The sequence below is a fragment of the Lampetra planeri genome, chromosome 56 (genome assembly GCF_965212315.1).
Source record: "Lampetra planeri chromosome 56, kcLamPlan1.2.h2, whole genome shotgun sequence".
In the NCBI taxonomy this organism is placed as follows: Eukaryota; Metazoa; Chordata; class Hyperoartia; order Petromyzontiformes; family Petromyzontidae; genus Lampetra; species Lampetra planeri.
In genome coordinates, this window is record NC_136162.1 from 1658514 (window position 1) to 1684037 (window position 25524).

Consider the following 25524-nt stretch of genomic DNA (forward strand, 5'->3'; position numbering starts at 1 on the left):
TTTCTCCGTTAATTATTTTGAAATTGAGCCATCAGCGTCATGTAACATGACAAATACATTCCCATTTGAAGCTCACAGCAGGGAAAACTCCATCACTCAGTCAATGAACCACCACGAAAGATGACATCCACAGGCTGCTTATTCACACCAAGTGGCAACATTTTTGAACGCTCTGCAACAAGTGCCAATTGTTGTGTGGAGATTGTTTAGTCCTCTGGGCTTGAAATTAAAGACAACACCCACATTTTACATAAAGATGTTGTTGTACAATGACTGAAACTATTAATTGAAAATAGGTTTCATCACATGTGGCTGAAACCCAGATCAGAAGTCAGAATTTTAGCAGTGCCGGTTCAGTGCACTGACACCGCAAGGCCTCGGCATGGAATGACTGACTACTCCCCCACACCATGATTCAGTGAATTGTCAAGATTTGGGGTTCTGATTTGACTAAAAAAAGTATTCCCTTAGGACTCATGTGTACCACTTTGTTTATACTGTCTTTCCTGCAAGGTCATACGAGCTGTCTCATGTGTTCTTATGCCAAAACCACCAGCCTTAAGGTAACATACACATATAAATTACACTTAACATAAACAATCGAGTGTCCCTAGTATTAACCCCCAAAGTTGTCCAAGCACCTCCTTGCTTGTGTGCACTGTCAGTTCGAATGCCATGTGGTGGAGATGCTGGTGATGGCAATAAGTCACCTCGCGCTCCTGCATAAGCCTCTGTCCCTCCGCTGCGTACAGGCGATTTGTTTCAACCAAGAACCTCTGCTCAAAGCAGTCCTGGTATATCTGTGCACCAGCCCAAGAGCACACAGCAAAAGCAGGTCAGTCACACACGGCCTCCCGGACACGCAGTTATAGGTGAACAGAACAGACTAAAAATGTACTGGGTACAGACAAGAGGTGTACAGGTGGCTCGTATACACTCATCAAGCGGACAGACAGCATACTGATCAATGGTTGTGTATATTTGGCTGTGTACATGGCTATGTGTGTACACACCTGCAAGTTAATACAGCACACTGAGCAATGGGTGCGTGTGTATACTTGGCACGTACACACCTGCAGGTCAGACAGCATGCTGAGGAGGCTGCGCAGGAGGCTACGGTCAACCGTCTCGCCGCTGCGCTCACGCTCAATGAGCAGCAGGAGCCCGTCGATCGTGCGGTTCTGCACTAGGCGGTCACTCACAACGTGCGTGCGGAACAGCTCCAGACCCATGTCCCTGTACACACACACAAAAACAAAGGTCCTCTGTATGCTGTTAGCGAGCCCCTATTTAGCCCGGCACGACACATGAGGGGGTGGGTGGGTGGCCAGCAGCACGACTCGCTGCCTTTGTTACCCCAGTGTTGATGTTAACACACCACACGAGGTACTCATTTAAGACTGAAACAACCTGATGGCGGTGCATGATTGGTTCAGACGTTCGTCACTAATTTTGGCATTGAGTGAGAAATGAACTCAGGTCACCAGATTCCAAGGATTGTGATATGTAAAAATGATAGAAGACCTTACTGCAACTCGAGATTTGGAACATTGACCCACAAGCTATACCACACACTGACTCACTTCATGCACCAAAGTAGCACAGCTTTACGAGTGGACAAGAAGCTAATAACTCACCATATGGAAGGCAACATAGAGTTCTGCAGCACGTACGTACGGTCCAGAAACAGGAAGATACTTCTGATCATTATCTGTGGCACAGAAAACACAGGTCAACCATGAGCTTCTACGTGCAATGGCACTGCTGGGCAGGCGGTGTTATAGCGGGTGCCCGTCAAGGCTGGGATGAACCAGTGCAAACCCGAACCCTCTTTCGGACTACATTGCAATCCAAGTACTTACTTCAGGTAGGGTTAACACCAGGTTTCAGGTACCAACTGTTGTAAACATTGGTTTATATAGTGTCCGTGAGAAATTTAATGGTGTGAAGAAGCCATAATTCAGCATTGGATTAACGTGGCTAATGATGAGAATGATAGCGTCTAAATGTGACCACATTTCAAGCCAGGTCAATGAGATCGTAGTGCAATCACTGACCACACTACCATACCGATACACTCAGACACACTGTAAAATAAACACAACAAATCCCCCACAGAGCCATTAAAACTGGTGGGGCAAATACTGTCTACAAGCACCTATTAAGGATGGAACAGCGCATGGAAGGGGTAGTGGGCAGGACCACACCTGGCCACCAATGTCTCCATAGTGGAGATGTATACACGCTGTGCTAGTTACTGATTTAAGGCTGATTTGACCAAGGGGAAGGGAGGAATTATTTCTGATACCACTTGCCAATGATGTTAGCCGTGAGCAGGAACCAAAGATTGCTGGGTTCATAGTGAGTGCAGGAACCACTGCACCACTGCAGCCCTCACACAAACTCACATCATAGGGTGCGTCTTGCTTAGAAGCAGCTCATGTCAGTACCTATGGCATAAGCTGTCTTACCATCTGCCGGCAGTGATCTTGCCAGCACTTGTCGATGTGCTTCAGGAACAACACGCTGTCCATCGAGCCTGTGGGTTTTTGTTAAGGGCGACGGCTGTACACACATAGATGCCCGATTCATAACTTAGTATCAATCTGCATCTTTCATTTAACCAGCACTTCTTTTCAATGTATTTGCTGATACAGTTATTTATTCAGATTTTGGTTTTGGGTTAATCAGTGAATGTGTGGGTGAGTTTTATTATTGTTCTTCTTTCATATGGCTGATGTAGATGCAGAGCAACAACTACAATTTTACATTCAGGTGGTCAAGCCAAATAACCGTGTCATGTGTAGCGGAGTGTATCGCTGTGATGTCTCCTTCGCATTTGTGGATCAGGCATTGCATCGTTAGACGTTGCATGATCCAAGGCCGTAGCCATGAAGTCAACATTGGGGGGACCAAATCTTCCAGGGTGTCTGGGGGTCCCAACCCAGAAAAATATTAATCTCGATTTGAAGTTTTCGTGACTGCAGGGATCCATACTTTGGTTCTTTCGGTAAAGTCACGTAGGTAGAAAATAAAATAAATTATATCACGACGTTTCGTGGATAATGAAATTGACCTACGAATACCTATCTTTTTAATGAATTACCTTCAATAAATACATAAACTATGAAATACATTAAAATTTTACGCGAAAATTTTTGTTATAATAAGCAGTAGGAGAATGCAGCAATGCCAATGATCATTGCGATGCCATTACTGCTCCTGTATATACACATTTGGATAGACTGGGAAGTCATCTTGATCTCTTAACTTTATTTCATCACTTAATTTTATCACTTTCTCATATCACATTTTCTCATCACTTTATATCATGACTTTATTTCTCTCTTTCTCTCTCGATGCAGTCGTATAATGTTCCAGACATGATTCGCGGATAGCAAGTTCACTATTAACAATGGAATAATACATTTAGTAAGTGATAGGGTCAACTGGTAGGTGGGTGGATATATGTGCAGGTGGGTGAGTGCTGCCCATGTTGCAAGTGGGCCAAGGATATCCCCAGAAGTGCTGGATCTGAGCGCGGATGTGCTCCTCGCACACCTGCCGCAGCTGTAGGTAAAGCTTTGCAGAGATCTTGTACGAACACAGGTTCTCCACCGCCTACCAGATGGAGGGGGAGCATGGCAGAACCAGCACCAACATCATCATTACCATGCACTACACCATAATGGATCCTCAATAGGGATATCATTTTAACTAAATAACTATGCTTAATAATTATACAAGGTTATGAAGATGCCTTCGGATCATGCCGACAGCTATACAAATGTATGTGGAACAAGGCACCGATTCAACGAATTATAATTTCCACACACTCAAATACTCGCATCAAATTGTGCGTGCTAGCAGTGATTAATTTAATTTATGTATGTCACGTAACACCCTGCAGCCACAACCTTCAAGTTCATTGTTTAACCAGGTGAAAACTCAAAGAGACCAGGCTAGAAGCACTACATTCACCAAAATAACAAAATATCTAGCCATCTATCAGTGTGAGCTCCAGGTTCGGAGGTGAAATGCCAACGTAAGCCAGCACTTCCGCTCTGTTCAAAACCTCTTTTGGCTGAGCTGAGTCCACTCCCCCATGTCACCCCCCTACTATGTCCACCTTTGTCTTCCTCTTGCTCGTTTGCCTTAGATTTCCCCAAGGATGAGGTGTGCCAGAAAGGCTCCATGTGAGGCTTGAGCTCCATGTCATAAAGCTTGCACTCTAGAGGTTATATTGGAACCCCAATCCATGACAGAGTGAAGAATGGTTCCACACCACCCTGTGTTGCTGGGCTCACCTGGTAGAGCTCCTCTAGGTTGTACTTAATGGAGGTGCTGTTCTGGATCGCCTGCACAGCCTCCTGCAGCTTTTGCCACGTCTCCGCAGGGTAGCTGTCAGGCAGCTTGGGCTTGTCTGCACACACGCACACATACACACATATATAGAATACATGCACACAACAGCCGCCAATCACCACTAAGTGATGGTGATGTCACCACAGAACTTTTGCAAGGCTAGATGCACTTTGGGGTCACATGAAGTTTGGAAGACTCCCTGGTAGGTCACGGGACAGACCCAGATGTTACGCGTCAACTAAGAGGACCACCACCTGTGCTCCCCACTGTACGAACTTGTTGCGTTTTAGAGAACCGGTAAACCACTCACCTTTGTTGTTGGAGGGCAACTGCCTCCAACTGCCCAGTAGCATCCTTTGAGCCTCTTCCACATAAGTCGATATTGATACCGCTGGTACCAGTATTGGCAAGTTCAATGAGCTTCCCACATAAAAATGAAGGTTTTTGTTTGTTATACATATGTAGGGACATAAATGGCGTCCCTGGGGTGTGACTATTGTGAGGAGATGCGCTCCCTTTACCTGCACTTGTCTGCCGATGGGGACTCGAGGGGTCTGTCACGTTGGCTAGGGTGCCATCGGGAGAGTCAGGGGAAGTGACGTGGCAAGAGCCGGGGTGGGGCCACGCTCAGGGAAGGGAAAGGGAAGAGGCGGGGCCTTGGGACAGTGTGAGGCAGTAAGTGTGGGGCTCGGATGGTGCATGGTCACGCTGGTGGAAGCCGGCGTTGAGGTGTAGAATAGCCTTGTTGTAGCTGTTACTGTTAAGTGAATAAAGTGTGGTGCCTCCTATCCCAGTGTGCCTCGTCAGACACGCATTACACATACAGTACAGGCTCTCATACAAATACAAGTGTACATGTTCATGGAGAGATCTAACAATTGCTGTTCACCACTAAGTGGTTGTGACGTCACCATGTGCCTGTGCCAGGCTAGGTGCACTTTTTGGCCACATAAAGTGTCAAAGCTCGCAGAAGATTTCGATTTAAAGCTTTCGTGACTGCAGGGATTCATCTTCTTGGTTCTTTCGGTAAAGTCACGTAGAAGGGAAATAATAAAATAAAATAATTTTTTTACATAATAAAATTACATTCTCATGACGTTTCGGCCACAACATAAGCAGCCGTCCTCAGGTGAAGAACAGGGCTGTTGGAAAGACAGCATCCGAATGGACACCACCAAGCTTGGCAGCGTATATTTAAGCTGGGTTAGAGGAGGAGAGCGCCTTAACAAAGGAATTTACATATCAACAGAGGAATTAGCATATTTATGGAAAATGCAGATATGGGATTAGTCACTACTTGTGGAATGTGTAGGTGGTGGGGGGGGTCTCAAAGTCATATTATGCTCGAGTATTATGTAGGATTAGCAGTCATAAAGGGAGGAAGTAGGATTAGCAGTAATAAAGGGAGGGACATTTTAATAGTAAGGAGCTGCAGCAGCCAAACCACCACGTAAAAAACTAAAATATATTGAGAAACTATGAAGGATGAAAGAGCACATGAGTGGGTGATAGTGTGGCCCGCATCATGATCGAGTGTATTTGTCCATCAGTGCCTTATTTATATACACAGCACGAAATATTTCAAAAAGGTTAAGTTGCCCAAAACCAAGAACAGGTTCAGATTTCGCTTGTCATTGATGGTTGGCTATGTACGCTGCGAAAGAGGTTCAGCTTACATACATGTTACCTGTGGCCGTGAACAGAACTCAGGACACTGGGTTGTATGCTGAACTTATTTCACACCGTATGTCGCCAACTGTGCTAATCGGAAGTGAACACAGATTGTCAGTTTTGTAGCAGAGTGCACACACAACTACAACAACCATTCACCACTAAGTGGCGGTGACGTCACAACGGTGCTTGTGCCAGGCTACAAAGACAAAGATCCCCCGTATAGCTTGAACTAACTGTAGGAACAAGTGCTGTGAGTGAGCACCTATGAAGGCCGGCACGGCACACAAGGGGGTGGGTGTCCAGCACTATGCCCGGCTGCCTTTTGGGTCCCGAGTGGCAATGTTTACACACCGGACCAGGTACTCAATTTGAGGCCGAGTGGACCTAGGGAAGGCCCGGGACAGGTTCAGATAATCGTAACTTGTATTGACCATGAGCGGGAATTGAACCCGAGTCACCGTGGTTGTAGTGAAGCACGCTAACCGCTACACCACCGCTATGCCACCACATGCACACATGCAGAAAGACAAAGACTTTCCATTTAACATGACAGACTGTTGCACCAAGTATTGTTTAGGCCAGCATGACAGACAATATGGTGGTATGACCAGCACCATGCCTGGCTATGTTGTATTCCCAGTCCTGATGTTTGCACACTGCACTAGGTACCCTGTAATGGCCGAGCCAGCCAAGGTGCAGGATAGATTCAGATACAACTTGGCACAGATGTTAACCATGTTCTGGAATCAGTCAGGGCACTGGGATTTATAGCACTACGTGAACCAATGAAACATTGCAAGTACACAAAACGACAAAGATCACCCATATTGCCTTAACAGACGTTTTTGGGCAAGTGCTGTTCATGACCGTCGTCTCCCCAGTAATGATGGTTACACATGGCACCAGGTACTCAATTGAGGCTAAGTCGACCTAGGGGAGGCCCAGAAACGGTTCAGATAATCGTCACTGGTGTAGGCCGTGAGTGGGAATCAAACCTGAGTCACCGGATTCGTAGCAGTGTGTTAACCAATGCACCACCGCAAGTGCACACACACGCACACACATACACGGCACGCCATTGCAATGGTTTCCTCCCAATAGATCTGTAAGAATAATATTATCAAATTCCCCCAATGGTGGAGGCAAACACTAAGCAGTGCTCATAAAGGAAAGGAGTCACGTTTACTTCTCTCAGAATCTTATTTAGACTGGAGGAATCCGATGAGCTATGAAGTTATTTTTCAGAGATGTCCAAGAGGGCTTCATCAGCAAGTTATAAGAATACAAAAAAACAATCAAGAGAGCAAAATAGAGAACAGGTAAGCAAGTCACGCATCATAAATAAAGTATATAAGTACAAAAGGTATAAGTGCATAGAATCCTGAAATGCAAGCTTGGGCAAGGCAGCAAAATAACAACAAAAAGAGTCCCAGACCACACCAAGACATGTATATAGCCCCAAAAGCCTCACCGAGTCTCAAGAGCTTTTCAAGAGGGTCTGAAAAAATAACCTTGCAGAAAATGGTCTAAGGAGATTTCAGGAGCCTAGAGCAGTGGTCCATAAGGTGGTGGGATGTGGCCTGCGGAACTGTTGCAAATACAGTGATCCCTCGTTTATCGCGGTTAATGGGGACCGGAACCCCTCGCGATAGGTGAAAATCCGCGAAGTAGGATTGGCCCCCTAGGAATTTCCGTATAGGTGTGTGTGGGTACCAGAATGTTTAAAATATGTATATTTATACTTTATATATATATTTTACTTAAATCTATTTAATTATAAAACCTTAATATTATACATTCTCTCTCTCTCTCTCATACGATACGTATTATGGTGTTCTACACTCACCAATGACAGTACAGTAGTATCTTGAGACTTGACTCCAGTAATGACGACGACGAGGATGACAATGACGATGACAATGACGACGATGACAGACCTGTGCAGTTCGATGAATGTGATGATGAATGATGATGATGATGGTGTTACTGCACAGGTATAATGAGGCCTTTAAATCAGTTCGAAAAATCCGCGATGCACTGAGGCCGCGAAACTTGAACTGCGAAGTGGCGAGGGATTACTGTACTACAAATTGTAGTTTCTATTTGAAATATCTGATATTGGTGCACTGTCATTCACGAAAAATGAGGGTTGAAAGTGTTCCGTAAATCCAGAAGGGCCTAGTGGATAACACTCAAGAGCAAAACACAGGTGACCTCGAGCCGCTTGCTGTATTGCCATCTCGTGGCCACCTCGCAGTCAAGCAGGTTTGAGTGTTTCACAAATCTTCATGTTCTCCAAAGCGCTGGACGACACGTATGCACGAGCTTTTCATATTCAGAGGTGACTGAAGACGGAAATATAAAAATCCAAAATACATTTAATTATTGGCAAAGCGCTAATTGCTCGAACAGAGGGAATGCCACTAAATTCAAATTGTTGTTACAATGATGTCTATTTCCCTGATAAACATACACGTCTCAGAGACATATGTATGTAGCCAACCGTGCTAATCTGAGGTGCAGAAGAGACCATGAACAGTCGTAGCCTGGCTCAAAACTAGCCTGCTCATAAACTCGAGGCGACGGCACGGCCGCTCATCAACACAAAACTCCCAACACGTACAAATTCATAAGGGCGCCATGGTGGCGAGATGTTAGATACCTCACCTGGAATACAGGATGCCGTGGGTTCGATCCCGATCCTGACGCCTATATAATTGGAGTTTGTGTGTTCTCCCCGTGATCGCGTGAAACATGCGTTGACAGTATTTGGCTGCTATACATTTCCACTTAAGCCACTTCGTTGAGCTATTACTTGTAGTTAGGTAGCTATATAGCTCAGTGGGGTTTCCCTGGTAAAATAAAAATAGTAAACCAAAAGTTGTAGGCTTTAAAGTGCTCACATTTCACCTAAAGAGTGCCACTATCCCCATATTAACGAAGAGCATAGTTCTGTGAAGCAACTCAACTTGCACACCCAGGCTACTGACATGAAAACATGGAAGCTGCCATGATGAATTGAAAACTCCATTGAGCACTCACAATATACGCATGCACCATACATCAGTCAGATTCATACAATAGCCAATGCCACATGAAATAAGATGAAATTCTCAGTGGGTTTATCCTAAGATAAATAATAATTACACCTCATGTGACATGGATTGGTGTCCAAGCAATGAGGATGTCTCAATGAGGAGCTTCGGGTCCATTAATAGCATCAAAAGGCCTGGTGGGTAAATGTGATGTTGGAACCAGTTTAGTGTTTCCTATTAAGAATGAAGATGCTTCATCCTTAAATAAAGACATCATAAAAGGTGCAGTGGGGCTTTCCTGACTGAAGATATAAAATACTGAAAACTACAAGCGTCCATACATTTGGGTTCGTCAAGAGCAGGAGATGGAGAGACTGGATCAAAAGGTGCCCCATGCTTCCAAGCCTGAGCCCTGATCTTCGTCAATGAGGCACAATCCAAACATTCAGATTTTTACAAAGACTTCTCAACACCTCAAATGTTCACCTCCGGCAGGAGCCGTTTGCATTGACAGTTCCGCTCCTAGGCTATGGGCTCCGTTTAATACCTGTAAACTGAATAAACTAACAAAATTTTCTGAAATCTTGATGCCATATAAAATAAAAAGTTAAAATGGTACTGAAGAACCGATTTGAAATTCACAAATGCAAGGCCTATATCACATTCAAAAACTACTCACTTATCACTCCACCTCAACCTCGCCTAGATTCCTTCTGGGCAAAGGTGGCCCATCCCTGGAAGGCTTACTAGGCCACAGTGGGAGATGGTGCAAAGGACTGTCCCATGTCACAGTTACGCCCAATTCTTCAAACCACTGCTGCCAGTGCGAGGTTGCAGATGTGATTGACTGAGCGGTGAACTCCGTGTAAGGCTGAAAGCCCCGTGTGGGGCTGTGAAGAAGTAGCTATGCGTCCAGTGTGATGCTGTTAGCAGTGAAGCTGTGAGGGAGTGGCTGTGAGTGATAAGCTTGTGCCGGAGGCCCCGAGGGGACAGGTGTCTATGACGTCTCCTGGCCAAACCCCATTTGGCGGAGCCAGGAGATTGAATCTCGGGGCTCCTCCAGAAACAACAAAAAGCCACTACGGATGGCCACGTGGAATGTCGAACACTTACTGCAGAGGAGAGGCTGCCACTCCTCTGTCAGGAGCTGGACCGGTACTGCCTGGATCTCTGTGGCATTCAGGAGGTCCGGCGGACCGGCTCTGGCTCCTCCCACCATGAGGGGTGGACAGTCCTACACTCGGGGCAGGAGACTGCCAAACAACAGGGAGTGGCTCTTCTTCTGAACAAAAGAATGAAGGGGGCGTGGGAGCGTGGCGGTGAGGTGTGGGAAGCTGTAAGCCCCAGGCTACTTTGGGCTCGCCTTCCCATCAACCGGAGACGAGGAGTGGTGGTCGTGGTTACTTATGCCCCCACCGAAGACGAACATCCGTGGAGGGATACAGGCAAGGCTGATGAGTCAGATGCCTTCTATGTCCTCCTGTCACAAGTGCTAGCTAAAGTAGCCACTCGGGATAGAGTCATCTTGTTGGGTGACTTTAATGCCCGAGTTGGTCATGATGCTGGCACCTGGTCTGGAGTGATAGGAAGGCATGGGTCAGATCACCTCAATAACAACGATAGGAGACCGCTAGATTTTCGTGCAGCCCATGGGCTTGTAATTACCAACACGCTGTTCCAGCATCGGCGCATCCACACAACATCATGGATGCATGCCGGGTCCAAGCAAGAACATCTGCTGGACTACATAGTGACAGAACAGCGGATGCGGGCCCATGTCCTTGACACCAGGACCTACCGTGGAGCTGATCTGCCCTCTGACCATCGACTTGTCATCTGTAAGATGCGCCTGCCATTCTTCCACTCCGGTGGTGGGTGTACACCCAGAACCCCATTCAAATCTAAGGTGGCCTGGTCTCAGCTGATGAAAGTTGCAAGCTAGAATTTCATAATCGCTTGCGACTGGGGTTGGCATCGTCCCCCACTCCTCCAGATTTCGAGTGTAAATGGGTGAGGTTTAGGACTGTGACTCAGGCAGCTGCAGTGGCTGCTTTGGGTATGCAGTCCAGACCTCCCCAGAGACCCTGGCTGACAGAGGAGGTGTTCAAGCTGGCTGAGAAAAAGCGACAGGCCCACTCTAATCGTCTACAGCATCCCACGTCAGAGAATGAGGAGGCTTACCACAGCCTTCGCTCGGAGGTTCGGAGAGCTGTGAGGCGCTGCAAGGATGGGTGGTGGTCGCGGGTTGCTGAGAAGATGGAGTCTGCCTCAATGGCCTGCGATCACAAATCCCTATTTAACTCCAACAAAAAAGTAACCTGCAGTGCCACACCTATTAACATCATTAGGGGAAAAAACGGTGATTCAATCTCCGACCCCCAGGAACACGTTTGCAGATTTGCTGAGCATTTCTGTTAAGTCCTGGGGGAGGGGAAATCCCTCGACATGGAAAACATCGTGGGACAAAAGTGGGGATGACCCTGCTGAGGCTGCCGTGCCTCAAATATTGGAAAAAGTCATCCCCTGTGAGTGGCTGACTGAGGTGCCATCTGTTGAGGAAGTACTGAAGGCGATCCAGAGTCTGAGACCAGGAAAGGCACCGGACAGAGATAATCTCCCAAGCAAAATGCTGATGGAGGGTGGCGTTTGTGCACAGACTGCCCTACATGACATCATAACAACAGTCTGGACCACTGGACGGGTTCCACAGGATTGGAAGGATGCCCTTGTGGTCCCCTCTAAGAAGTGTGACCGCACAGACTGTAACAACTACAGGGGCATCTCACTCCTCAGTGTGCCACGCTGAGGAGAGGCTTGGGGAGCCCCAATGTGGTTTCAGGAATGGGCGGTCCTGTACAGATGCCATATTCTCTGTCCGTTTGCTACAGTTGAGGTGTAGGGAATTCCAACAAGACCTACATCTTTGCTTTATTGACCTGGTCCAGGCCTATGATACCATCAGTAGGCCTGGGCTCTGGGTTGTTCTTCGTGCTTTCGGAGTCCCTGACCCTCTGCTTACGATCATTAAGGACCTTCATGATGGTGAGCGGGCCCGGTTAAAACTACGTGGCCGGGAGTTGGTGCGACAGGGATGTCCTCTGGCTCCAACATTATTTAACATATTTTTCGACCATGTAGTTCGTGAAGCCTTTGATGGCTGTACCAGAGGAATTTCCATCTGGTAAAGATACAATGGGAGGCTGATCGATGCCCGGGTGCGGTCAAGGGATGGCTCCCTATTGGTCAACCACATTATGTATGCCGATGATCTGGTAATTGACGCTCACTCAGAGGAGGAGTTGGAGGCGCTGCTGCTGAAACTGGAGCGTGCCACTAAGAGGTGGGGCCTTACTATCAGCCCCACCAAAACTAAGCACTTGCCTGGGTATTTTGTACCATCGGGCACTCCACCCCCACAACTCCCAATCGGTGATGGGGTCAGTTGTGGAGAGAGTGGAGAGTTTCCCATACCTGGGCAGTGTGCTCATGACCGCCTCCGGTTTGACAGCAGAGGTCTCACTCAGAATCAGTTGAGCGGCATTATCTTTTCATCGGTTGCGTAACGCTGTGTGGAAGCTACCTGGTCTGTCGCTCTGCACGAAGCTTCAAGTCTTCTCGGCCACGGTCATTCCCTCCCTTCTGTACGCTAGCGAAACATGGACCCCCTTAATGCAGTATCTTCGCCGATTGGAAACATTTAGGCTGGCCTGCCTATGATCCATACTGGGTTTAAGCAGGCTGGATTGTGTGAGCTCACAAATCTTTGAAAGATCAGAGCAAAGTCCCATCGGTGAGCTCCTCCGGCAGGCAAGGCTGCGTTGGCTGGGTCATGTAGCCCGCATGCCCAGTCACCGCATGCTTAAACAGCTTTTGTTTGGCCGGACAGAGGGGGCTATACGGGCGCGGCACGGGCTAGAGAAGAGATAGAGTGATGTGGTACAGGAGGATGTGGAGCTGAGTGGACATGCCGATGACTGGTCCCAGCGGTGTCAAAATCGGCCTCTGTGAAGGAGGCTCGTGAAAGACGCTGCTGGGCAGTTGGAAGCAGTCGCCCTCCAACAACAACGGAGGGCGGAGGAGCGACGCTCACAACAACGAGCGGAGCACCGGGTGGCTAAAGCACAGCAAGTTGGCACAGTAGGGGGCACAGGTGGTGCATCAGCCAGTCATCTCGGTCATCTCAGTCAGTTGACCCGTGGCACCTGGGTCTGCCTCGTGACCTCCTGCCAGCGGGCGTTCGACACTTCACGTGGCCTCAAGGTGCACATGGGCCTGGCACAAGCGTCGTGGTGACGTCACCGCTACTTAGTGGCGATTGGCGGTTGTTGTTGTGAGTGAGCCCCAGAGGTGGGACAAAGTCATTGTTATGCAAGTCCAAGTCGAGTCGCAAGTCATCAAATTCATGACTCGAGTCTGACTCGAGTCCAAGTCACATGACTCGAGTCCACATCTCATAGGTGGGACAAAGTCATTGTTATGCAAGTCCAAGTCGAGTCGCAAGTCATCAAATTCATGACTCGAGTCTGACTCGAGTCCAAGTCACATGACTCGAGTCCACACCTCTGGTGAGCCCCCGTGTGAGGCTGAGTGAGCAGTTGTGAGCCCCGTGTGAAGCGATGGAGAAATGTCCTAACTCAGTCATGCCGGCCTCTGACTGCGGCTCAGGGAAAGTTATTTATGGTCACGTGAGTGAGGAAAGCTCCGCTCACTGCCTGGGAGCATCGTGGCCGAGTTTGTGTCGTGAGGATTGCGTGCGAACGCGTCACATATAAGACATTCCATCACACAGCACAACATGACAAACAAATATAACACAATAAAAGTGAAAACAAAAGAAAATAGAACCCAACAGAACAAATCTGATCACAAAGCAACTTTAACAAAAACTACCCAACACAACCAAACAATACAAAACACTGCCTAAACTACCTAAACATCACACGGAACCAAATACAACCCAACATTACCTAAAGCATACTAAACCCAACACAACCTAAACAATACACTGACCACAATACTACCCAACACTGCGAAAACAAGACACTAAATCCAACACGACCTAATATACACAACGTGGTCGTCATGTAAGCCTGGTCCAGCATGTATAACTATAGGTCAGGGGTCGGCAACCTACGGCTCCGGAGCCGCATGCGGCTCTTTACGGGCTGCTTCTTGACGATATGTACGTATGTACAGTATGTACTCAGATGCATTGCGGCTCTTGAAATACTGAATTTTGTACCGAATTGGAAAGAAATGGCTCTTCTTGTTATTTTGGTTGCCGACCCCTGCTATAGGTGGATAGTACAGCGATACGACATCTCATATGAAACACTTATTAATGTCTTCATGAATGTAACACAGCTACAATAATTATTTGTCATACGTTATGTTGGTATTACAAATCTATTCAAATGCCTGGATGCTTGTGTTTTATTTAAAGGCCTAGCAAGTTTCAAGCCCCTCTTTTTGCCTAGATCCCCTGCCGGGTTCGCTCGACAGGGCTGCCTAGGTGATGAGGGAGGGCGGGGGGGTCACGTAGATACAAGGGCCGTGATTGAGGGCAGTGCCTGTTTATTGGCATCTGTGTTGGAAACTAAATAAACTAAGTGACAGAGATTAACATCGCACTTGTGTAAAATGTGATCACTGGAACTATTTTACGAGCAGGAAAGTAAAAATGTTTCATAACCCAAAAACAATACAAGCGTGACCCACCACTACGACATTAGACTAGTGACGTCATTGATTTGACACTGGTACACATTCACTATCGCAGAGTTAAACACACATTGCTGCCATAGAGATACACACATCACGACGATCACAGACACGCCATTACGATCAGATACACCCAGATAGTTATACAAAACACATAACAAACACTCATGCAGAAATACAAACACCTTCACTATCACAAACACCATGACAAAGAAACACCATTAACAATACAGACGAAACAGCATTACTAACACATACACAAATGCTGTCACTAAAACACACACCATTAAACAAACAAATCACCCATAGGAACACATACATTACTACTAGATATACACAAAATATAATTAAATAGTATACACACGATTACTGAAACGCTCGCAATCCTCACTACACAATAACACAAATGGACAAATACGATACACACACTAAACAATGTCACAAACGAAACCCATTCCCCATTGATGCCTGGTCCCCGCCATGTGAATGTGGTGTTTACATCTCAGGGCTGACAAGAGTTGAACAAGTTACCAGTGTCATCGTCACAACGCAGTACAGACGACCCGAAGTGAACTCCACTAACTCTTCCTCGCTCTTTTAGGCCGAGTCCACCTAGCGGGGCCTTCACGGTTTAGCAAGGAATCAGATCCGACACTCGTTTGTATGTATTGTGTATGGTGAACTTCTTTCGCACCTCCGATCAGCACGTAGCCAACCGTACTCATCGGAGGTGCGATCCTTTATGCACACACTCACTCACACATACAACAGCACAAGATCCTTCATGTAGCCTTTAAACTGGGGTGGGAAAAGTGGTGCTAGAGAGCAAATATTAAGGGGCCGGAATTCTGCACCAGGGGGTGGTGTGGCCAGGACCACGCCAGGTAGCCTTTGTATCCCCAGTGGCGATGCTTACACGACAGTGGCTTGGTCGACCTCGGGGAACAGTAGAATAGGTTAGATCAGGTCACATACTGCCACCACACGCCACTGATAAAACCATTGGCCTGGAGTCGAACTCGGATGGCCGAGGTCGTCGTGCGGTGCCCGAACCACTCCACCACCACACACGAACACACGGCAGAGCAGCCTGGGCCCGCACCTCTGAAGTTCTTGATGACGAGCTTCTTGGCCGAGCCGGGTTTGTTGTTGCCGCTGCTGCCGCCCGCGGCCGCCTTGGTGAGGCCATTCGTGTGGCCGAGCGCCGAGATGGTCGCCCTGCGCTGGTTCTGCTGCCCCTCGTCCATGTCGCACTGCTGCCCCTTGAACCTCTTGGCGGCGTGGTGCGCGGTGCCGTGGGGCGACTGCAGAGCCGAGTGGAGTTGGGCCTGTCCCGGACTCGGCTCCAACCCCTGCCCAGAGTCTTTCCCCGAGCCAGACACCTGCGCTGAACCCTGCTGCTGCGCTTGCCCCGAGTCTTTCCCCGAGCCCTGGCCTGAGACCTGTCCTAGAGGGCTGTGGCTAAACCCTGCCACCTCCTGCCCTCTCCCCGCTGCTGCCGCCGCTGCTGCTGCCGCTGCCGCCCTCTCTCCCTGCTGCTCCGTGGCCCCCGCGCTCCCCTCGGCGCGCAGCATCAACATGAACCGCGGCCCGGGGGGGGCTGCGCGCCGCGTGGCCGTGCGCGCCGCGCGTGGCTGCGTCTAGAGTCGCGGCACGAGTGGCTGTTGTGAGTGGCTGCTGCTGCTGCTGCTGATGCCTGTGCTGTTGTGTATCGTGGCCGTGGTTATCGTTGTTGTTGTTGTTTCTGGGTGTTTGTTGTTATTGTTGTCGCTTCTTGACGTTGCCGCTCGCGCTCCTTTGTAGGCGACTCTAAGATGGCCACCACTGCGGCACAAAGCATGACGGGAAGCGCGAAATAAATAAATAATCCGAGGAGGGGCGGGTCCAAGGGCGGGGCTCTAGCTGGTGGTGACGTCACGTCAAGGTTATTTTTAGCGCGTTGCGTCATCGCGGATTGGCGGGAAGCATCAACTGGCGAGGAGTGCCCGGATGTAGCACTGAAAGTGGGAGAACTGGGAGAACTTTCCCTCACGGAGGTCCAATTTGGATCTTTAAATACTCAATATATTTTAGCGAGCCGCGCATTAGTTGCCACTTTAACTTTGAGGATGCTTAGAACTGGATGATCCATTGCCTAATGCGCCGCACACCGCGTCTCGAACAGCGCCGGCATCGACTTGATGGGTGACAGCACGAAGCTGATTAAGCTGGCGACTTGCCCGGTGTGTGAGCGGGTCTTGGCGACACGTGGAACGATGCACGATGATGACTCTGCAACGTCCCACGAAGGGACCCGTGATGACTATTAACTTGTCGCTTTACGGTCAACTTTGTCAGATCGTTTCATCATCATCATCGTGGTGGTGCCCGGGCACCGTGAGGGGCAATGCTCACCACGTCTCTCCCTCGCACCAGTAAAAACTCCTCCTCCAGTCGCCACATTCCTCCTCTCGTGTCCTACAGCTCTCACCGTGAGTCTCTTAGATATCGGCAGATGTTTGTGTGTTCGCTTCTCCACTGCTGCACCACTCGCCTCGTCATGGTCACTCGGCGCTTCAGCCGCTCTCCTGCAACCACGGGGGGAGCTCCACCACAACCACCACGGGGGGAGCTCCACCACAACCACCACGGGGGAGCTCCACCATCCCGTGGAGAGCTCCACCACAACCACCACGGGGGGAGCTCCACCACAACCACCACGGGGGAGCTCCATCACAACCACCACGGGGGGAGCTCCATCACAACCACCACGGGGGGGAGCTCCACCACCACCACGGGGGGGAGCTCCACCACAACCACCACGGGGGGAGCTCCACCACAACCACCACGGGAGGAGCTCCACCACAACCACCACGAGGGGAGCTCCACCACAACCACCACGGGAGGAGCTCCACCACAACCACCACGAGGGGAGCTCCATCACAACCACCACGGGGGGAGCTCCACCACAACCACCACGGGGGGAGCTCCACCACAACCACCACGGGGGGGAGCTCCACCACAACCACCACGGGGGGGAGCTCCATCACCACCACCACGGGGGGGAGCTCCACCACAACCACCACGGGGGGGAGCTCCACCACCACAACCACGGGGGGAGCTCCACCACAACCACCACGGGGGGGAGCTCCACCACCACAACCACGGGGGGAGCTCCATCACAACCACCACGGGGGGGAGCTCCACAACCACGGGAGAGCCGGACAACGTGGCCGTCGTGGTTGCCCTTTGCTCTCAGCGCCCCGCTGGGCTCCAGCCCTCTCGACTCACGATCTCACCATGCGTTAGTGCAGGGGTCCTCAAACTTTTTAAACAGGGGGCCAGTTCACTGTCCCTCAGACCGTTGGAGCGCCGGACTATAGTTTAAAAAAAACTATGAACAAATTCCTATGCACACTGCATATATCTTATTTTGAAGTAAAGAAACAAAACGGGAACAAATACAATATTTAAAAAGAAGAACAAGTAAAGTTAAATCAACAAACTTGCCAGTATTTCAATGGGAACTATGGGCCTGCCTTTGGCTAATGAGATGGTCAATGTCCGGTTCCATATTTGTCACTGCTAGTCGTAACAAGTGATGCAAGTGTGCATCCGTTAGTCTAGATCTGGTTGGAGATTTCAAATGTTTCATTCTGGAAAAAGTCTGTTCACAGACATAAGTGCTGCCAAAGAGGGTTGCCATTTTGAGTGCATGGTTCCTGAGATGAGGATATGTCTCAGAGGAGAGAGATGCATAGAAATTATGAAGGCTGCTTGACTTGAATGCGTCTTTCAGAGAGTCACAATTCTGCAGTTCAGCCAGTTCCATTTGGTAAATTGTATCCACATTTTCAATGTCAATAGAAAATGGGTTACGGAAAAGCTGTATGTCCTGTTCATGGAGATGAAGCTCTTTAAATCTAAATTGGAACTCCTTTTGCAATTTTTCCAGTGAATCCACACATGTTTTGTTTGGGAATGCAACCAATGGTTTTTCCGCTAACAGATTTTGAGTTGTGGGGAGATGGCAGAAGTTGTCCTCCTTCACTTGTTTGATGAGGAGGCCTAATTTTACTTCAAATGCTTTGACATGTGATTGCATATCACAGATGAGCTTCCCCATTTCCTTGAAGTTGCACATTGAAACTGTTGAGTAGCTCTGTTACATCTGTCAGAAAGGCAAGGTGCCATTTCCATTCTGCATCATTGAGCTCTGGTACTTCTTTGTTTTTTGAAAGCAGAAAAGCTGTAATCTGTGGAAGTCATAGAAACGTTTCAAAACTCTCCCTCGACTCAGCCAACAGACTTCTGTGTGGTACAGAACATCTTCATAGTCAACATTTAGCTCAGACAGAAATTCCTGAAATTGTCTGTGGTTTAGTGCATGAGCTCTAATGAATTTCGATTTAAAGCTTTCGTGACTGCAGGGATTCATCTTCTTGGTTCTTTCGGTAAAGGCACGTAGAAGGGAAGTAATAAAATAATAAAAATAAAACATAATAAAATAATTCTCACGACGTTTCGGCCACAACGCAAGCAGCCGTCCTCAGGTGAAAACCAGGTCTTTCGAGACGACAGCGTCTGAATGAAACAGCACACGAGCTTGGAGCATATATAAGCTGGGTTGGAAGGGGGGGGGGGGGAAAGGGCGCCATGACAAAAAAATTTGCATATCAAGAGGAATTTAGCATATTTATGGGAAATGCAGGTATGTGATTAGTACTACATATGCCCGTGCATTATGCAGGATTAGCAGCATCAAAGGGAAGGGTAGCATTAATACTCCTTCCCTTTATTAAATCTACCCCTCCCTTTGATGCTGCTAATCCTGCATAATGCACGGGCATAATTAGTACTATTCACATACCTTCATTTTCCCATATCCCCTCCCTTTGATGCTGCTAGTCCTGCATAATGCACGGGCATATGTAGTACTAATCACATACTTGCATTTCCCATAAATATGCTAAATTCCTCTTGATATGCAAATTCCTTTGTCAAGGCGCCCAGCTTATATATATGCTCCAAGCTCGTGTGCTGTTTCGTTCAGACGCTGTCGCGTCGACAGACCTGGTTTTCACCTGAGGACGGCAGCTTGCGTTGTGGCCGAAACGTCGTGAGAATTATTTTTATTATGTTTTATTTTTATTATTTTATTACTTCCCTTCTACGTAGCTCTAATGAAGTTAACACAAGATACCACAATTTTCATAACAGAGTCCCACTTCAGTGATTTACTACACAGCGCTTGTTGGTGGATGAGGCAGTGTATGGCTATTGGATGAAAATGGTTATGTTTGTCCATCTCTTGGTTAATGCGAGCAATTACTCCTTTCTTAGACCCCAACATGCTAGGAGCACCATCAGTTGTCACACTGGCTAGTTTAGCCCAGTTCAGCTCCAAACCATTCACAGTTTGGCAAACCTTTTCATAGATATCCTCTCCTGTAGTTGTCCCTTTGATGCTTTGCAGTGCAGCAAGCTCTTCTGTGACTTCGAAATAGTCATTCGTCCCACGAATAAAAATTAGAAGTTGTGCAGAATCACGAACATCATTGCTTTCGTCGAGTGCCAAGGAAAAATAGTAAAGTTTTTTTGTGGAGTTTTGCAAATGCTGATGCAAATTGTCTCCCATTTCTTCAATTCTCCGTGTAATTGTAGGTCCTGAAAGACTCACTGTACTAAATAAATCGGCCTTCTCTGGACACATCTCTTTGGCAACAGAAAGAAGGCATTCTTTAACAAATTCTCCCTCCACGAATGGTCTGCCAGTGCACGCTATTAGCTTGGTAACTTGAAAACTTGCTCGCAGTGATGAAATATTTAGCTGCTTCTGCTTCACAAAAGTATTTTGCTGAGTTGTTAATGTATTTTTCAGTTTTAATATTTTATCTTTTCTCACTTCTCCGACCAAAAAATCATATTTATCTTCATGTTGAGTTTCATAGTGTCGACGTAAATTGTATTATTTGAACACAGACACTATATTCTGGCATATCAGACACACAGCTCTTTCCTTGTACTGCATGAAAAAGTAATCATAAGTCCACTGTTCTTTGAATATCCTACACTCCGAGTCAATTTTTCTCTTTCTTGACATCATTGTTTCCTAGGGAGTCAAAATTGCTATTAGTAAAATACCAATATATATACAGCGCTACAAAAACAATATGCCAGCAATAACTTTGCCCACACAGAGACATACAGACTGCACTGCCCATCAATGCAGTCTGATTGGGGGAACTCCGCTTTTACCCCAGGCTCACACTGGTGCGGGTGCCGTTAAAAAGTTAATTATACCTGCAGTTTTGTTCACAGTGCAGCCGGCCCCTCCCACATGCCCTGGCTTCCTCTGAGTCCTGGGAGGTGGAGTAGTAGTCCGGCTGCGCTGTTCAGTACCTTCCACCGCCTGAAGCTTGATTGCGGCCGGACTACAATTCCCATGATCCAGCGCTTCAGCCGGCCAGCCAATCGGCGGCGGCCGCCCCCTCTCCCTCTTCCACCAATGACCGTCCTTCTCATGTAGAAAATAAGTAACAGACAGGGAGCGGCGGCAAAAACACCCGGCGGGCCGGATAAATGTCCTCGGCGGGCCGCATGTGGCCCGCGGGCCGTAGTTTGAGGACCCCTGCGTTAGTGTGTAGTGTGTCAATGTGTAGTGTGTCAGTGGTTCGGAGACGAGGGTTCTAGGAGGCACCTTTATTCAACGCCTTCATAACTGAGCAGGTTCGCCCACGCACTCTCCGTGGTCGCCCAGCCTCAACACAACCCCGAGACAGCCAACAACTCTCCGGCCGTGCGACATCGAGCAGCCAAGACGACGACAGCGACGACGAGACGAGTCTACTCCCCACACCGGCACCCTGCTGAGCTCCCAGCAGCGCCTTCTATGCCTCCCAGCGCGGCCTGGCTCCTTCCTCCCTCTCTTCTGTAACCCACGAGCCGCCCCAGGGCCTTCCAGACGGCGTCTGCCATGGCCCTCGCCCCAGTTCCTCCGCCCTGCCGACACGGAGCCGTGTCCACCGCAGTCGCCGCTGCTGGGCACCAGCTGGCGCTATTACACTACAGGTGTATTATACTTCATTCTTTTATCTGATAAATGTCCCCTCTCTTGAGGCAAGGGGCGATCCATTTAGTAGGTACGCAAAAATCTGTAAAAACTTGACCCTCGCCCTGTACGCACGTGGACTTTTTACACCCCCCCCCCCCGAATCCTATAGAACGGCCGATATTTAATCCACGCAGAAACGATCAATGATTAATAATATGAACGTGTTAAAGCAAACAGATAGTCCACCGCAGGGACTAACTCATTTGAATGGCAATGTAGACAAATTATCGAGGCTTCACCCCCCCCCCCCCCGTTTCCTATGCGTACATTGTCAGTAGACCCCCCACCCCATACGCAAGCGAAAGCATTTGGGTTACCCCCCCCCCCCCTACATGCTTACGTACTAAATGGATGGCCCCCAATTGACAAATTTCCAATTTCATCGCCACAGCCTTACCGTCAACATCAACACGATTCTGTCTCAGTCGTGAAGGTAATTCTCCGAGTCCACGAGCTCCGTGTCCCTGGAGTCCACGAGCTTCCCTCGAGTCTTTGCTACAGACTCGCCACTGTTACTTGCTCTCAAGTTAAATCTGTGAGTTTTCTCAACAAAATCATATACAGGATAATCAATAATTAACTCATTCATAATTTTCTTCAGTGAGGTGTAAATGAGGATATAGTTCAGCGGGAAACATCACGCCATAATTACACTGCGAGATACATTTGCGCATTCACCAGTAAAACTTTATTAAAGACACCGTAATAGAAAAAATAACTCTGAAGAACTCCAAGTATACATTTATAAGCAGAGTTTATATAACAGTATGATATTACACGAGCCTTTGAGGCAATTATCCACAGCTAAAATTAAATCATTCATAATACTTAAGCGATACACCACCGCTCACAGTAGCACGGCCAATAGAGCAGAGTTCCTGACCTCCAGACCGTAAGTTCACACCCTGGTCAGGGTCGACTGTCCCCCCCCCCCCCTTCATCACATCACCACTGTCGTCTCTTCAAGGTTGGTAAAATAAGTACCGCCTGCTGTAGCTGTACTTATTACAGGGAAGTCAACGGTCTCCTTGTGTTCACTTAAGGATACACTGGTCCCTCTCATAGGAACGTGAATTTTCGCAGGTAAATGGATGAGGATGGAGGTGTGCACCACCAGCATTCACTCAAGTGCTTATTTCAGGCCGAGTCAACCTAGGCGACCACCTGATAAGACATACCAATCTGACTACAGTGTTAAACTTGCACATTTGCAAAGGAACTGGAACACCAGGGAGCACTGTCTGGACTTGCAGTAGGAAGAATGCTCCCTGTTCTATGCATTTTGCATCAGAATCCAGGCTTCATTTTCATGCAGGTATCATCTGTTCTACTCGTGGTTACGTGATAAAGTCCTCACATCGCTAAACAAGTATAATTGGATTCATGTGGTGTTGACATCGCCACTTCAATTGGCTGCTGCTAGTTTTTTACAGTTACTTTTGTTCATCCTGTGACATTTTCAGGATGGCCATGCCAAGCAGGGGGGGAAAAATGTTGTTTCCTAATTAAGTGATTTCTGAGTAATTTATCTAATTTGGCACACAATGGCCTACTCTGCTCCAAATGACATCACGGAATTTTCAAAGTTCACTGAAGCAGATGGCGCATATTTTATGGTTAATACACCCGTCGTGTTAACCATGACACCTTGCTGATTCAAACCGCGAAGCTCTGCAAAAAGCAAATGCGATACTGCACAGCAATGTCACCGCTAAAGTTCATTTGCAGACCAAGTCTGTAGTCCAGGGTGGCTCCATTACCTACCATTAATGATGCGCATAACATAAACGCAATTCAAGCTGCAAATTCACCCTGACGTTGAGAGGTGTTGAGACTGAGAGGTTACGGAACCACTCTGACATCTCAACTTTGGTTCCCAGAGAAGGGCTTTCAGGTCACAGCGAGGCCAGTGAATGAGTTTGTGGCTCCACAAAATTAGGCTTTTCCCATTTAAACTTAATTTGGAGCTTTCGTGACTGCAGGAATTACTTTTTGGTTCTTTCGGTAAAGTCACGTATAAAAAGAAAATAATAAATTAAATACTAGCATACGACGTTTCGATTGCAACACAAGCAATCAGATATAAATGAAATAGAAACACAAATCTAGTATACAATGAGTGCCACTCACCGTGCCACTCATTGACATGCTAATTTCTCTAACCCCTCCCTCTCTCTCCGCCCCCGCCCCCTCTATTTAAGGCCTCGACACAGAGGCGTGGTTTCTCTGTGTGCCTGTTTGTCTCTCTCTATGTATCTCTGTGATATCTGTCTGCTTATATGTCTGTCTATGTCTCTGGTTCTGTGTTTTATCTCTCTCTCAAATTTAGCATTCTCAGGAAGAACGTAATCAACCAGGTAGGGTGTTGACTGTTATGTTATCCGACTCTGTTGTATTACATTACATTTCTAAGTATACTAGATTTGTGTTTCTATTTCATTTATACCTGATGATTGCTTGTGTTGCAATCGAAACGTCGTATGCTAGTATTAAATGTATTATTTTCTTTTTATACGTGACTTACCGAAAGAACCAAAGAGTTTTCCCATTTAAGCAGTCTCCTCACAATCATAACAAACCAGATGAGATCAGCGCTAAGAGTGGATGAAAGGCGTTGGAATCCAACAATGCGGGTTAAACAGAGCAACAAAAGTGCAATTTTCCAAGATTGAATCTTTGTTACACAACCCGTGTGAGGCTGCATTGTTCACGTTCGTGTCACCTTGAGGGTAACTGAGGAAAGCTCCAAACCTGCTTTGATTCACAAAGGCAACCTGGGATTTGTGGCTAGTTACACAAAGCAACTTGAACTAGGTTTCTCATAACCTGAATGACTTTCAGTTGCAGACGAAGCAGAAAATGACACTTTAGTTGCTCGAAACAACTGTTCTTGTCTCCTGTAACACAAGTAAAAGGCACATACAGGACCAGTTCATTCGCAACCCCAATGGCAATTCCATTCACAATGTGGATGTATACAGTGTCTGAATGTGACTGCATGTTAAACCATTGTACACGAGGCCGGGGGGGGGGCATCAAGAAAATGTTAAGAGGATTTCAAGTCTTTTTCATTTGAAATGGACGCGACGGGTGAAACAAGCCCCAGGGAGAATAAAGCAACGTGAAACCTTCATGCAGGTATCAGCTGTTCTTCTCATGGTTACGTGGTAAAGTCTCAACGTGAAACCCTTGAGACCAACTCGCAGGAGCTGCCATGACGCATCCAGAGTCCCGTCCACAGCTGCAGGACGCCACGAGCTCAGCAGCCGTGGAGTGACGGCATCGACAGAAGCACGGACATTTTGTAACGCAATTAAGATTCCGATTTCCGACTCAACTCAATTTACATTTGTGACGAGTTTAAAGTAGCCGCCTGTTTGCGTTTCTTGATCCCACCCTGCTCAGAGGGATTCTCAGTCGCGACGCGTTTTAGATTGCTGCAGTAAAACGCCTTTGGGCACCAGAAACTGCGATAGAGAACTACAAGCCGAACGTCAGGACGCGTGTTAAGATGGACAGGGGAAGAAGGGGGCACACGAGCCAACTGGCATCAGCTCCACTCCCAATCCGAAATGGACAGCGAGCCACTAACCCTACCCCTAAGGATAACCAACTAGACATCGGACACAAGCACAA

The 25524-nt window shown here is 47.8% G+C and overlaps 1 protein-coding gene across 2 annotated transcripts in view; it reads right to left on the minus strand.

Annotated features, from left to right (window-relative positions):
• LOC144735652 (cullin-4A-like) overlaps positions 1-16648 on the minus strand; it is a 38641-nt gene extending 21993 nt beyond the window's left edge. The window contains exons 1-7 of one of the 2 annotated variants that reach the window (XM_078618103.1): positions 15898-16648; positions 4308-4423; positions 3517-3621; positions 2472-2540; positions 1638-1711; positions 1074-1236; positions 711-800 (exon numbers count right to left, since the gene is read on the minus strand). In XM_078618103.1, the coding sequence (XP_078474229.1) occupies positions 711-800; positions 1074-1236; positions 1638-1711; positions 2472-2540; positions 3517-3621; positions 4308-4423; positions 15898-16375 (1095 nt within the window). In that variant the 5' untranslated portion in view covers positions 16376-16648. The remainder of the gene's footprint in view (positions 1-710; positions 801-1073; positions 1237-1637; positions 1712-2471; positions 2541-3516; positions 3622-4307; positions 4424-15897) is intronic. The other variant, XM_078618102.1, reaches the window with a different exon arrangement.
• Between the last annotated feature and the right edge of the window lie 8876 nt (positions 16649-25524).